Source organism: Molothrus aeneus, chromosome 3 (assembly GCF_037042795.1).
Source record: "Molothrus aeneus isolate 106 chromosome 3, BPBGC_Maene_1.0, whole genome shotgun sequence".
NCBI classification, from domain to species: domain Eukaryota; kingdom Metazoa; phylum Chordata; class Aves; order Passeriformes; family Icteridae; genus Molothrus; species Molothrus aeneus.
The window spans coordinates 30,872,647-30,886,759 of NC_089648.1; the positions used below are offsets into that span (position 1 = coordinate 30,872,647).

The window sequence follows — 14,113 nt, forward strand, 5'->3', positions numbered from 1 at the left end:
TAAGACCAAAAGCAAAATCAGAAACTCTGGCAGAAAGAAATTTCTCACTTCTTAACACACTAGAACACAAGCCCTCATGAAGAGAAAAAAACCTTTAAAAGACTTCAACTACACGCAGGTATTGAAAGGTGACTGAAAGGCTGCATAACTTAGTTCCTTGTTCTGTTACAAACAGTGACCTCCTCAAAGCCAGAAACCAGGCAGCATTTTGAAACAAGCCCTGTGCAATGACAATCCTCCAAGAGTTCAATACAAACCAGACTCTGGAGTATCAGTCTGCCCTAAGGGGGAAGGTGACTGTTGCTATTTGCAGCTTCAACAACACATCACCTAACATAACACATTTAACTTTGACAGCTGAAGTTGCCAATAAAGTGTGCTAAAGAAAATGCAGTCAGGCCACAAAAATGGAGAAAAGCAAAATGGGTTTGCATCCAATATGCAAGAAAATTATGTGTTATTTAGAATTTTCAAATACTAGAGAAAGTAGTATTTATTTCAGGAAAATGGAAAAAGAAAATATTGGTTAATGACAAGCAATAAACTTCTTACAGCAAGCTAAAGAATATAATGCAACAGAATTGTATTGGGCTCTGTGTTGCTGTGTAAAAACAGATCCTGCCATCCACAGATGTAATCTGCAGCACCTGAAGATCCACTGACTGCACTAAGACCTGGGGCAGACAGAAATTTACCCATGCTCAAGGAAGCCAAAAATAAAATTCAGAATGAGGAAAAGAGCCAACAAAACAAACCGGGTATAAAGATTTGGCATCAAGTGGCAAACTATGATTTCAGAAACAATGATACATTTTCTGCAATGGCTACCTTATTTCAAGTATTGTTATTGTCAAACTCAAAAAAGAATTTAAAAAAGGTTTGCAACCATATCTGGGCCTTCAAGTGATTGACTCATTTTATATCCAAGCTTAAGTTCAACCTGACTTTTTTGTGCGAATATTTTTCCATTGCTTATTATTGGTGTTCTTTTCTTCTAGTTTTGTTTTAGTTTTTGGTAGTATTCTTCTTTTAAATACTTATTCTTTTTCATAATACTCCTCCTGACTATATTCTACTGACTAATTTCAGTTCTGTGCCAGCAACATTATCTTTCTTACTCCTCTCCAACTATGACAAAAACTGAAGAGAACAAAGCCACACAGTACTATCTACAGAAGAAACAAACAAACAAAAAAACAAAAACAAATTGCAAAAATAAAGCATGTTCATCAGAAGCCTCACTGCAGCTCCCCATAAAACAACTGGAGACAATTCTCTCCATCAGGAATCCGTTTTCAGATGAAAAACACTCATATGCTTCCAATCTTCATTTCAGACCTTGAGGAGTTCATGCCTCTTTCTGATATGCCACATAATATGTATCTGTAGGACTGATAGTGGGCATGCAATTGCACCTCTCAGAAGAGCACTCAGCAACAAACAGTTAGGCACAGGATTCCTTGTAATATATTAGGACTGGAGCTTGTCTAAAAAGAGATCACAGGTGAATTTAAAAGCTGATTAATTAAGATTTAATTCATTAAAAATATGCCACAGAATTTGTGATCAAAATGCTAGAAGTTGAAACTAAAAACACTTACCTAAACAAAGAGGCAGGAATTATGGCATACTTAGAACTAATTAATTTCACTAAGGCTGTTCAAGATTCAAGTCTACAATGACTTCATCAAAATAAAGGCTCTAAGCAATTATCACCAATCTGGCCCAATAAAATAATCAGCATGATGTTTAAATGACTATGAGAGCATGATGACTGCACAACACTTAGAAGAAAAACAGTTTTTGAAAAAGGCCTTTTATTATGTTTATCAACAAGAACTGTAAAACAAACACAAAATGATCACCAAAGCCAGTATTATCTGTAACATGAAAAAAATATACAGGTTGTATAATTCTTATGTCAACCAGTTAATATCGTTCTTCAAAACTCTTGGCTAATGCAAAAGCTAACAAGTTCTGGGTTCTCAGTGGCTCCTTAAAGGCTTCCTGACTAATTTCTGCTTAAAATTAAAAAAATATTTGTAATAGCCATTGTAACAGTCAACTTACAGCTAAAATTCAAACTGTGTTTTTGACTAGTGAATGACCTCAAAAAGTCATTCCTACAAGAAGCGTCTCACGCTTACTTTACCTGACTACACCCCCTGGAAACCAAGTACAATAAAAAGAAAACATGACCACTTACAGAAGGAGGAGATGAATGACCAGAAGAGTAATCATCATTATTCTCAAAAAACTGGGACAGCTTTTTTGCAGTAAAACAAATTGTAGAAAAGCAAGACTTTAATTATTTAATTAAGCTGATATATTGCTGAACATGAATAAAAAATTAGGTCATTTTTACTGAATTGCCTATTCAAGACTCAGTTGAAGAAATGAAGACCAAGTGGGAGGAACAATCCTTAACAGAAACTACACCTGACTGAAAAGTTTGAAGCAGAAGATAGATGGGAGGCTAGCAATGCCTCAGCATAAAGCAAGAAATATTGCCTGCACCCCTTTCAGCTCTCCCCTTGGCCCCAGGTTATACCTATTCTTGGAGAAAAGATAATGTGTATAAATCAGAACAAAGGTCCATCTATGTAGCCATTTTAAGGAAGATTCCAAAGGGGAAAAAAAGAGAAGTAAAACTGCAATATTACCCTTTAAGTGTTCTTGGTTTAGTAAATGACATTGTGAAGTTGAGTAGAATAATTCCTGTGACATCAAGATTCCTGTGATGATCCAGTTCCATAGGGCTAAATAATCAGCTAGGTTACAGGGTAGAGAGGAGAGAAGGTAGGATTGACGAAAGCAGGAAGTATGCTCATGAGAAAACTGAAAAGGTAACATGACACTCTAACTTCCTGCATTTTTCTTCCTAATTCTGAAGTGCAATCCACTTTGAGAAGACAAATAAGACAAAATTGCAAAGGCTTTGGTTTTGAACACAGAATAGAAGGCATATTTAGATGGGCAAATATTTGCAAATGAATAGAAAGATCATCAACAAAATTATTTGGGCATGTAATTTTGAGGGAGAAGTTGCAAGTACATCTGATTAAATTCACTGGGTGTATTACTACTTTCAGACCATAATGACTTGCTAATGGATTGATTACAAGTTTTTCGTATGCCACAGCTGAAGACTAACTAAATACCTCATGCACAAAGAAACATCTTGGAAATGCCAGGGAGTGGCACCACTTCTGTTATGTCTCTGAAAAGCTCAATAATTGCAGTTCTTCCTGGAAAGAAACAAAATGAACAGAACCAGAATTTTATTTAGGAATGAAGTACAAAATGAGATCTGGAAAACGCACCACACAGACTTCAGAAGACTCAGCTATTTGTCAAGGACAATACCCTCTTAAGTTTCACTGACTAGATCAGAATATAAAACATTTCAGTTCAAGAGAATGGAAACAAGAAAACAGAGGACTCTATTACAAGAACACCAAACCTTGCAATAAAAGCAGAAAAACCACGCAAAGGAGCAAGACAGGAAGAGAGCTGCAGTTGATGGATCTGAGTCAGTCCACTAGATTCACCAGTGGGTGATGCTGAAGCTCTGAAAAGCACCTAGCTAAGAAAAAGTCTATTTTTTCACTAACAGTTTATCAGAGGAGAAGAAGAGAAGGAGAAACAAAGCTGGGCTTTGCTGGGCTCACATGTGAAAAATGTATCAAATTCTGTTCCAGGAATAAAAAAACCCCAATGTTTTAATCTCTGTTTTGAATTTAAAAACCCACCCTTTCTCAAAACCCCTACCTACTAGAACCTTCCTACAATTCACAAAATCCACCTTCTTCAAAACTAGTAAATAGGAAAGACAAAGCTATGAAAATACTTGAAAATTTTCATCCTTAAATTCCATAAAGGAGAAGATACCAACATTAGCCTGGACCAAAAATCCTGCTTATCCTAGTAAAAAGGCCACAATGCTTAACAGAACTACTTGTCCTCCCTTTTTTAACATTTACTTTCCAAATATTTTTTTTTCTTCCAGCGATAGCTTCTAAATGTTTAGTCTGTTGCTGTGGACATTTTACATATCAAGGGCCACAAATAAAGACTAACAGAACAAACCCAGTATCTCAATTTTTTGTTTTCTTGGATTAACACATAACCCACCTCCTGTCTGACTACAGTAGCCTTTAGTGGTGCAGGGGACAGCCATATAGGACAGTAAAGCAGATTAAATCTATCTTTGCTCCTGGAAAAATGAGTATTCCCTTCTTCCTGGCTTGACACTGCTGACCCCGTTCTGTGTACTTGCTCTGGCACTCATGTGACCACACAATAAAATAATTCAATTTGCTAATCCAAGGGAGGAAGGGGGGAAAAAAAGAGCAAAACAAAAGAAAAGAAATTGTGTTCTCCTGGGTTAGTGGAGTGAATTAACTTCTCATGTACTTCGTAAACGACCAGAGTCACTGCAACAAAGCAGTGCAGCCATGCTGTACCAAACCCAAAGAGAAGGGAGTAACTGGGAATACTCTACACAGAGCCATTAAGATAGGAGAACAACTAGTCAGCCTCTTTAATATCCACCCCACTCCCTTACTTCTCCCCCATAATCTAAGAGCCAACAGAACACACTTCAATTTCAGTGATGCAGCAGAGAGTACATTCCCAAACACAGGTCTCCCCACCTGAAATCTAATTACATCAGCAATCTACTAAAATATCATTGTGGCTTTTATTTGAAACCTCTAGGACAAGCTAGTTTTGACATATGATAAAAAATTATATACATACCAATTTAAAATATAAGGGTTTTTTGAAGGTCAAACACAATTTTAACTAAAAAGATCACTCTACCCACAAATGCACCTGTAGAATAAAAACAGCCTCCCAGCTTTTTGGTGGTAGAGTCAGAGAAACTGAACGACGGAACAGAACTAGGCATTTGCAATTTATTTTAGTATTTTTTTGAATGCATAACTGTACAACAGACATACACGAAGTTGTTTAAACAACTCTCTTCCCACCCTTATTTGCATGCATTCTGTTACAGTTTAAGTCACCTAATCACACACTACTTTTCCCCATGACACCTGCCCCATTCAATACCCCAGCTGGACTGTGATCCAGGGAAACATTAGCACTGAGCACTGAAGGAAGCTGCTCTCAGTAGAGCAGTCCCTTGAAAATGCATGGATACACACAAGGATCAATACTAGAACGGAAGACACGCAGGCCTTCAGTGAGAGCATTACAAACCTACAGACAATGGAAGGCTCCCACAGGCTCAATCAGCACAGTGAAAATGTGCATTTTAGAGGAGATACGCACATCCAACCCCAGGTCCTAGCTAGCAGACTTGAAGTTCCATCCCTCAGTCACGAACAACTTCCTTTTCTCAAATTGCAGTCTCTTGCTCACAACAGAATCCATTTTTACTACATTATGCATATTCTTCAAACAGGGGGAAGTGCCATTGTGTTCCTTTACAATCTCACAAGTGCTAGAAGCAGAGAGAATTTACTTCTAGAAAACCTCCTATATGCCATATCTCCTATATGCCATATCTCCTATATTCCATATCTGATGCCTCATTTCAGAATTTTCTAAAGGAAAACCAGAATTTCACAGCTTTTCCTTGCTTTCCAACTAAAGTAAAAACAATCTGTTGTATCTCAGTTCCATTCTGCCTGCAAGGCTAAGAAAAGCAGTGCTAACATGGAAACTGTCCTGAATCAAGGAGATACTATGGTATCAATATACATTAAATACCTTCTCCCTGCAATGCCAAGAACTGGAAATGGTACTGCAAAATCCATTTCTGCAACTTCTCACGCTTTGAGTTTCATTCCAGGTATTTAAAGAAGTTTCCAAGCTCTCACCTACAACTGAACATAGACTTTTCCAGTTCATTTTCATAAGCTGGAGCTTTTCTGGCTTGTATGTTATCATCAGACTTTTTAAGAAATTTTGCTTGTCAAGTCCATTACAGCAGATGAAACTCAATACAGAAATAACCCATTGTTTTTTTCAAAAGTCAGATTAGGTATGGGAAATAGTCATATGTCAAAACCACTCCCCAAACAATGCACTGTCATGCTGAAGTTTGGTAACAACTTAGAAGGTTTCTCTTCAAAAGAATTAAAGAAAGCATTTTAATCTGATCCATTCCAAATAACTTCAAGATTCTTGAGATTTTGACAAAATTCCTTCTATCCCCAGCTGCACTACTCTCTCTATTCAGCCAGCCTTCCTAACCTCTATCAGACAAAGGGGAAAAAAAAAGCCAACAAGAACAGAACATTTACATAAAGGTGAAAAAGTGTTTTAAAAAGTGTTAATCAAAGAATGAAGTGAGATTCTTTGCAGTGTTTATGTTTAACTTTTTCCTCGTTAAATAAAATTGAAAGTTGAGGAGCTTCCATATCAGCAGAGTTTAGCAAGACACACTTCTCAGCATCTGGACATAAAGTAATTCCTAGAGGAAATTAATCATAGGAAATCACAGCATATGTAATCATGTCTCCTCCGTTCAGTTTACAAAAACTGTCCCATCCCACGTATCATTTTGCAGACACAAGCCCAGGGCCAAGAGCGCTGTCACAAAGCTTTGAATGGCATTCCAAAGGAGAAAAGATGATCATCGCAATGCAAGAACAGGTTTTATTCTTTCAAAGTACTTAAATATTTTATGAGTACCTTTGCTTTCACAGGGAAGAAAATAATTTCCTCCAAGTGCAGATCAGTGGATGCTATCTAATCTCCTGTCACAATAACGCAATCCTTATGTACACACAACTCATCAGCATACCATCTACATCTCTTTTTTTTCCCATCAAGCCGCGAGCACTGATGGGCTAATTGTCGGCTTATGCTGAAAAAGCGCTCAGCACAGGGCGGCCGGCGGGGCTGGCAGGCAGCGCTCGCCGTGCCCGCCCGGCTCTCGGCCCCGCTGCCCGGCGGCCCCGGGGCGCAGCGGGGCCCGGGGAGCGCCCCCGCCCCGCTCCGCCCCTCCCGCCCGCTTCCTCCGCTGCGACGCCGCTTTCTGCTCGAAAATCGCCATCGGGTTTTTGTTAGCGCAGTAACCCGTTCGTCCCCACGGCGGGCGCACAAATGGGCCCGGCTGCTCCTCGCCGCCGGGGACAAAAACCCTGATTTCATGTTTTTCCCGGGAAGCGCCTGGAAAAAGGAAAAGCTCACGCCTTCGGGAGGATATTTTCGGAAGCAGGGGACCTGACTCGTCGGGTGGAAATACGCAACACGAGAAAAGGCGAAACCCGCAGATTTTCTCCATCACCCTTTCACAGAAGACATTATTTTAAGATGGGGGGAAACGCCGCATCCCAGACGAAGGGCGTCACTGATTTTTAAATCCGGAGAAACAAGCTGCCTCCAGCCCCAGGGCAAACAGTGAAAGAAGGTCATCAAAAAAAAAAATTAAACCTCTGGAAACGTCTCCGCAGGAACCGCGGAAATCCGCCCGCGGGAGGGGAGGCTGCGTAGCCCCGGGCTGGCTGGCTGGGTGGGTGTGCCGGGGGCGCCCCGCGGGCGGAAAGGGGCAGGGAGACGCGGACAGCGGGATCCAGCAGCACCGAATGCTAGACGTGGGATGCCGTCCGCGTCCCGCCTGAGGGGATGCCCCCCGGCACCGGCGATCGCCCCGCGCTGGCGAGCGGAAAGGGAGGCGGGGGCGCGGAGTCAGCTCCGGGCCCGGCGGGGACGGGGGAGGGGGAGCGAGCTGTGCCCAGACCGTGCTGCCTCCCTCTCCGCCGGCCGCAGCCCGCCCGGGTCCCGGCGGGCGGGTACCTCCTGACACAATAGGCACCGGGCGGACCGCGGCCCCTCTCCCCGCCACGGCTCCCGCCCGACCCGCAGCCCAGGGCGGCGGCGGCAGGAGCATCGTCCTCACTCACCCCTCCGAGGAGGCTCGCGCGCCGGGGAGGGGCCGTCGCTAGCGGGTGCTCAGCGGGCCGGCATCCCGCGGGATGCGGGAGCGAGGGCGGAGCGCTCGGTGTCCCTCTGGCAACGGCCCCGGCGTTATTCCCTGCACATAGCGGCGGCTAACGGCACCGCGGCACCGCGCCGCACTGCGCACGCGCCGGGGCCCGGCGGCGGCGGGGCCGCGTGCGCCTGCGCCGCCCGCAGACAATAGCGCTCCCCGGGCTGCGGGCGCTCCCCGCGCGGGCGATGGCGGGAGGTAAACGGCGCTTTCCGCCCCGATCCGCCCCGGCTGTGGCGGAACCGGCGCTGAGCCCGCCGCAGGCCCGAGGGCGTAGGCGGACGGGCTGTGCTGTGCGCAGGCGCGACTGCGGCCGCGATCCACAACAAAGGGGAGACGGGTTGCGGCGACCACCCTTTCCCGGTTGTCGGGGGTGGGCGGTGGGCGGGGACTCTGCCTCCGGCGGCGCGGTGCATGCCGGGACTTGTAGTCCCGGCGGCGGCATTCCCGCCATCGGGAAGCGCGACGGATTCCTGGCGTGGCTAGTTTCAGCTGCGGCGGCCGACGGCAACGGTCGGCCACCAGGAGCCGGAGGGAGCCCAGCAGGTGGCTCCTCCGAGAGCCCAACGCGGGAAGGTAGATCGGGTGGAACTACCGTCCCCCAGCCTCGCCGCGGGGAGCCTCCGGTGCCGGGGCACAGCGCCGGCTGCTCCCCGGCGGCCAGCGGCGTCCCGATGCGGGAGCCCCGCGGGGAGCGCGCCCTGGAGGAGTCCCTGGAGCGGTACCAGAGGCGCCTCCGAGGTGAGCGGCACGGGCGCGGGGTGAGGGCGGGCCTCCCCCGCCGCCGCCTGAGTCTGTGGCTGCCCCCGCCCCGCGGAGCGCCCTGGCCGGGCTGGGACGGGCGCGCAGCAGGGAAGTTGTGCCGGGCTGTCCCCACAGCCGATGGCAGGCGCCGTTCTTGCTGTGACACGCTCGCGTCTGACCGTAACGCGGCTCGGGCAGGACCGCTGCTGCTTTGGGGGCGGTTCTGGTTCGTGTGAGGGTTTTGGCCAGCCTTGAAGCATCGGACTCTAGTCGTGGTAAAGATGAGGGTACAAACGGATTCTGATGAGAGTGGTTGTTCCCCGTGTCAGCGAGTGGTTTCATACGTGCCGCTTTGTCCAAGAAGCGCGGTGTATAGCCCGACAGAGAGCACCTGAATCTGTCACCGTGACACCTGGGCTTACCAGCCTTCAGACTGTCACTGGCTGGGCAAAGTAAATGTCCGAATTCTGAAGAAAGCCAGTGGATAGTCTGTGGGTATGCGAACCTACTGGTGCGAAAAGTTGTGTTCTGAGCACAGCACCCCCACATGGCTTGTTGGGATGTTTCCTGTCCCATAGGAAACAACGTTGCCAAAAGAAGAAGAAAGAAACAAGGATAAAACAATGGAAACATTTTCAAATAGCTACTTGATATTCGATTCTCAGCAAATATTTTTTTCATTCCTTCTCAAAGGAGCGTCAGTTCCCCACATTAGCAATAGATTTCTTTTGTTCCACAAGATAGAACTTTGAGGAATAATTTCTGTTTACTTTTCCTGTAGATGAAATGGTCATAGTAATTCTGCTCGACACTTGCAGTTAACAGTTATTGCAGAACAGTTAGGATGACAAATATCAGGGCTGTTTAACTGTGTGTAAGACTGTTAGAGCTGACCATATCTAATGGATACATTGGATGCATGTATTCTCTTCATACAACTTATTTTCATTTTGTCTTTTTCTGACTGGATCCCCTTACTCTGGATCCATTATATTTGTTAATTAATTGAATTTCTGGTGAGCCTTTCCCCTTTACATTCTTGGAAACAAGAATTTTCTTTTCATACGATGCCAAGGTAGTTTCGATTTCATATATCTGGGGGTGCTTCTCATGTAGAAATGAATATGGTGATGCACAAACAACCCCAATACAGGGGCAGTATAACCTAAGTTCCATTGCATTTCTCAAAGAAACTCTTTTTTTTCTCAGTGATGTACAATTTTTAACTCCTTTGAGCTGTACAGCATTTTCCACATCATTACTACCGGTGTTAGGAATTTACTGTAGGACAAATAGGTCATCATTACTCTCAAAGTTGTCAAATCTAATGCTTTACCTATTTCTCTTATATTGAGAATATATTATATATATTATATATATAGAATATATAATATTCTATAATATATTATATATATTCTCTTATATATACAGCTTGAGATTTTTCTCCCCTTTGGGATGACCCTGTCATCCGGGTTCTGCAATTTTAGGTGGCATGCTTTGGGCATTATTTAATGTTCTTGAAAAACAGCATTCTTAACCTGCCTGTAATGCTTGACATTATCTGGATGCAGGCTGAGCTTATGGCAACAGGTTTTCTCCACCCATGCTGGACACCAGAAGAATCACTTTACAGCCTTACTCAGTTTGATGGAAAGGTGCTTAAGTTCTGAAAGAGCAACTGATTATTTCAAGGCAGTGTCCTTTGTTGCAAAAGGAAATCCCTCAGAAGACAGGGAGCCTGAGTGTTTAGTAAACTGAATCTGTTGGCCAGAGGGCAGAAAGCTCTACCAAAAAAAACTGCTTAAGACCTAAGTGGTCTTAGAGCTCAACAGAGAGGCTTTGATAAATAACAGAGGTTCTATAATGTAGCTTTTCCTGAGCTTGTATAATGAAAATCTTTAATGCTCTGTGTCTTTAGTACTATGTGTAGTACTAAGTTAAGAGGGTGATATTTGTACAGTTGGGGTTATTAGGTTACTGTGTAAACTTTCATATAATTGAGATAATTTCAAATGAACCTTAAAATCTTTAGGAGATAATATTTCTAATAAGAAGTTCTCAAGGGAGTAGAGGTATTTTGTAAAGGAGAATGAGTGGTGAGCTCATATATGCTGTATCCATATTAATAACTGAAAATTGACAGGCATGATGTAAATGTCCAATGGGCCTTCTACTACACCACTGCCAAGAGCAGAGTGTGATGCCCTCCTGTGGCTTTCCCCTTTTCTCCTAACAGCAGTTAATCGGGAGGGCTATTTAGAGTCCAGTTCTTTGTTTCTAGTATATTTCTGGTTTCTTGAACAGAAACTATCAGCTTCTATTTTTATGTTGAGTTTTCTGCCTCTTGAGTAAAGAGTGCTGGCTCACTGTTGGACCTGAGACAGTGAAAGAGCAGGAACAAAGGAGGGGCAAACAATCCTTTTTAGGATTGTTACTGAGCCTGATAAACTTGTCTACCTCAAGTCTGTCTTAGGATATTGTGGAAATTACATTCTGTATTCCACTGCATTGCTGAGTGCAGTGTCCTACATAATTTGAGAGAATGGAGATGCAAACCCTAAGAGAAACTGATGACAAGATAAGACTTTTCTGAATAAAGTTTCATTTTATGGCTGTTTTATTCAGTTCCAAAAATAAAACAGGAGAGATGGGAAGTCAAAGCCACCTTAGGAAAAGTGAGTATGTGTCCCAGTTTCCATCGCTACAAGTTAGCTGTCACACTGAAGCAGCTTAGAATTACATTCTTAATGGGTTTTTTTGCTTAGGCTTTTTATTTTTATTTGGCAGGTGTTTCTAGGTATTCTTCTGAACATAAAATGTTCTTTGAAAGGTGGAGAATCTGCCACAAGGAACTTGGCAATAAGGTTTTCACATGTGAGGGTTTCTATAACTTAGGCAAATGCTCTGTAGAAAGGGCTGGTGTAGAAACTTGTGACAATGACTGCTGCAGCTGTGCTTTTAAAGATGATAGCTTGGTAAAAGTTATGCTGAAAATTACCTATTTCTTATAAAAAAAGAGACCAAGAAACCAAATCAGAAAGATTAATTATTTTGGAACAGCTGAGCATTTCACACATCTTGGGATCTTTTGAGGCCCGACTAATGAACAGCCTGGTATTGCTCATTGCTGCATGTAAAATCCTAGCAGCACAGGTAGTGATAGACAGGATAGTTTTAGTCTCAAAACTGTCATATAGTGTGTTATTTCCACAGTAACATGCCTGTGTTTGGCAGCCAAGAAAGAAGAGCTGGATGTCAGAATGGGAAATAAAGTTCCGAGATGTGCTTAAATACAAAAAACCCTATAACCAAATTCTCAGTTTCAGTATTTTTCAGCAGTTACTTGACTGAAAAGATATATGCTATAATATTTTAGGGTTTTAGCTGTCAATGGAAGCAAGTGTTGATCTAATTTTGGACAGGAAAGTTTTCTTTAAAATGGCTATAATCTTTCTGCTTTCACTACTGTGTCTAATTGTCTGTTTTGTCAGTTACTGTTTCACAAAAATTCTACAGGGTTTTTTTTAAGACCTAAAGAATCAGTGTAATTCCTTCTCTAATTTTCTAAGGCTATTTGCTGATTGGGAACCATGAGATATCAGCAAGTGATGCTGTTTGTTGAATTTATAGCCAGTAACTTCATGTTCTTGTAGGCATTATTAGAACCAGACTGTTAGGTTTGGGTGACACTTATAACAACCTTTTCATAGAGTTGCCATTTGGTTACTTCAATTTATGCTGCTTAATGATTCTACCAGCTGGAGTTATTTTCCATGTCTTTCAGGCAATTCTGTTGTTTTGGATGATGGATTCTTTTCCTCACAGAGTATTTTCTATGGCATTTCCAAGTCCATGAATGAGGTAGCTTTGGTGCTTTCATTTAAAGAAGTAGTCTTTTTAAAGAGTTCTGTGCAGTGCCTGACAAAACCTCTCTTTTTTAGGCAATGCTAAACTGGTTCAATGCCTTCTGGGTTTTTTTTTCCTGCTTTGACTTCAATGTCAAATTGTTGTTACAGTGATTTTTTTTTTAATGTATTGAGTTTGATCCATCAGATTTGGGTGCTAGCTTGTCATTTTTCATAATCATCTCAGATCCTTTGAACACTGAAAACCAAAGGACTTAATAGTAAATTGTGTTTTTTTTTAAAGTTTCAATCCACATGAGCCCAAATTCAATTATATCATCAGCTGTTCCAATAGGAAATAGCACTTCAATGATGTTTTAGCATAGAACAAGAATATGTGTTTGGATTTTATTTATAGAGTCTTGTTAAGACATTGAAAAGACAGGTGCTGATTGATTTTGATATGCAAATCATAGTGCTGCATGTGAGCAGGTGTTGAAGTATGTTTTCACTGAGGCCATGTTTCTGTAAAATATACTATTACAGGAGTAGCTTAACTGAGACAGTTAGATTGAATTGGGAAGACTTAAAAATTAATTGCTTCTGAATTGATTAAAAAATCATGTTCTTTGTTGTCCTATAGTTTGCATCCACAGTGGTTTTTTAAAATTTCTTTCATATTTAAAAATAATATTTTTACATTGTTAGAAACAACAAACATAGTCTTTCCACTCCTTGGTGTATTGTCTTTTATCCTAATGCCCAAAATTATGTACCTTAGTTTGGAAATAAAAAGTACTGTAATGTATTTATTCCCTTTTAGGCATCTAGTTCAACTCTTACTGAAGTAAATGTTTGATCTTTTGTATCTGAAAAGCCACACCACTGGGACCTCCTAATTCCCAGTTTCCCAGTGGTGTTTTGCCTATGTTAGTTAGACAGCAATGTTAGTAATTTGAAAATATGCAAGCTTTTAAGATATTTAAGGAAATACTTGATGACACTTTCCAGAATATGGTGACATTATTTCAGAGGCAAGAAAGTGTAGTAAAAAAAAATTGGCATCAGTGTGCCATTGATAATGGTTTTATTGTGTTTCACTACTACTGGCCTGTATGTTTATGGAGAAAGAGGACAGAGTATAAGAAGATCTCTGTTATCTTTATGGATGAAGTAATAGCTTGGAGCTCAGAAGCTGTAATACTACAAAGAGAGAGAAGTTCTGGGAAAACCAATATATATGGGCTTGGTTGGTTCTGGTTTGGTTTGTTTTGTTGTTTGTCCCTTGGCTAGGGAGCAAATACTGGTACTCTGGGGTTCTCTGGCAGACATCTACAGGGAATGGGGAAATGAAGGAACTTTAATGCTCTCAGATGACACACCACATGACAACTTAAATGACATTGAACACTTCTTGGCAACAAATGGTTGCAACATAGTTTGCTAAATCTAAGCCATTGCATCAGTGAGATACTTCTGCCATTTCTCAATTAGCTCTTCCGCCCTCATAGCATCCTGGAATGCTCAAGAAAGGATGAAGAGCTTAAGTATGCCAAAA

The 14,113-nt window shown here is 42.3% G+C and overlaps 2 protein-coding genes across 9 annotated transcripts in view; one reads left to right on the forward strand and one right to left on the reverse strand.

The window, feature by feature from the left end:
- Window positions 1–7,991, reverse strand: part of CEP170 (centrosomal protein 170) — a 95,695-nt gene extending 87,704 nt beyond the window's left edge. For all 6 annotated transcript variants that reach the window (XM_066546598.1, XM_066546597.1, XM_066546596.1 and 3 more), the window contains exon 1: window positions 7,881–7,991. The gene's annotated coding sequence lies outside the window, so the exon portion shown is untranslated. The remainder of the gene's footprint in view (window positions 1–7,880) is intronic.
- Window positions 7,992–8,450: 459 nt separating this feature from the next.
- Window positions 8,451–14,113, forward strand: part of SDCCAG8 (SHH signaling and ciliogenesis regulator SDCCAG8) — a 104,562-nt gene continuing 98,899 nt past the window's right edge. For all 3 annotated transcript variants that reach the window (XM_066546601.1, XM_066546603.1, XM_066546602.1), the window contains exon 1: window positions 8,451–8,707. In XM_066546601.1, the coding sequence (XP_066402698.1) occupies window positions 8,641–8,707 (67 nt within the window). In that variant the 5' untranslated portion in view covers window positions 8,451–8,640. The remainder of the gene's footprint in view (window positions 8,708–14,113) is intronic.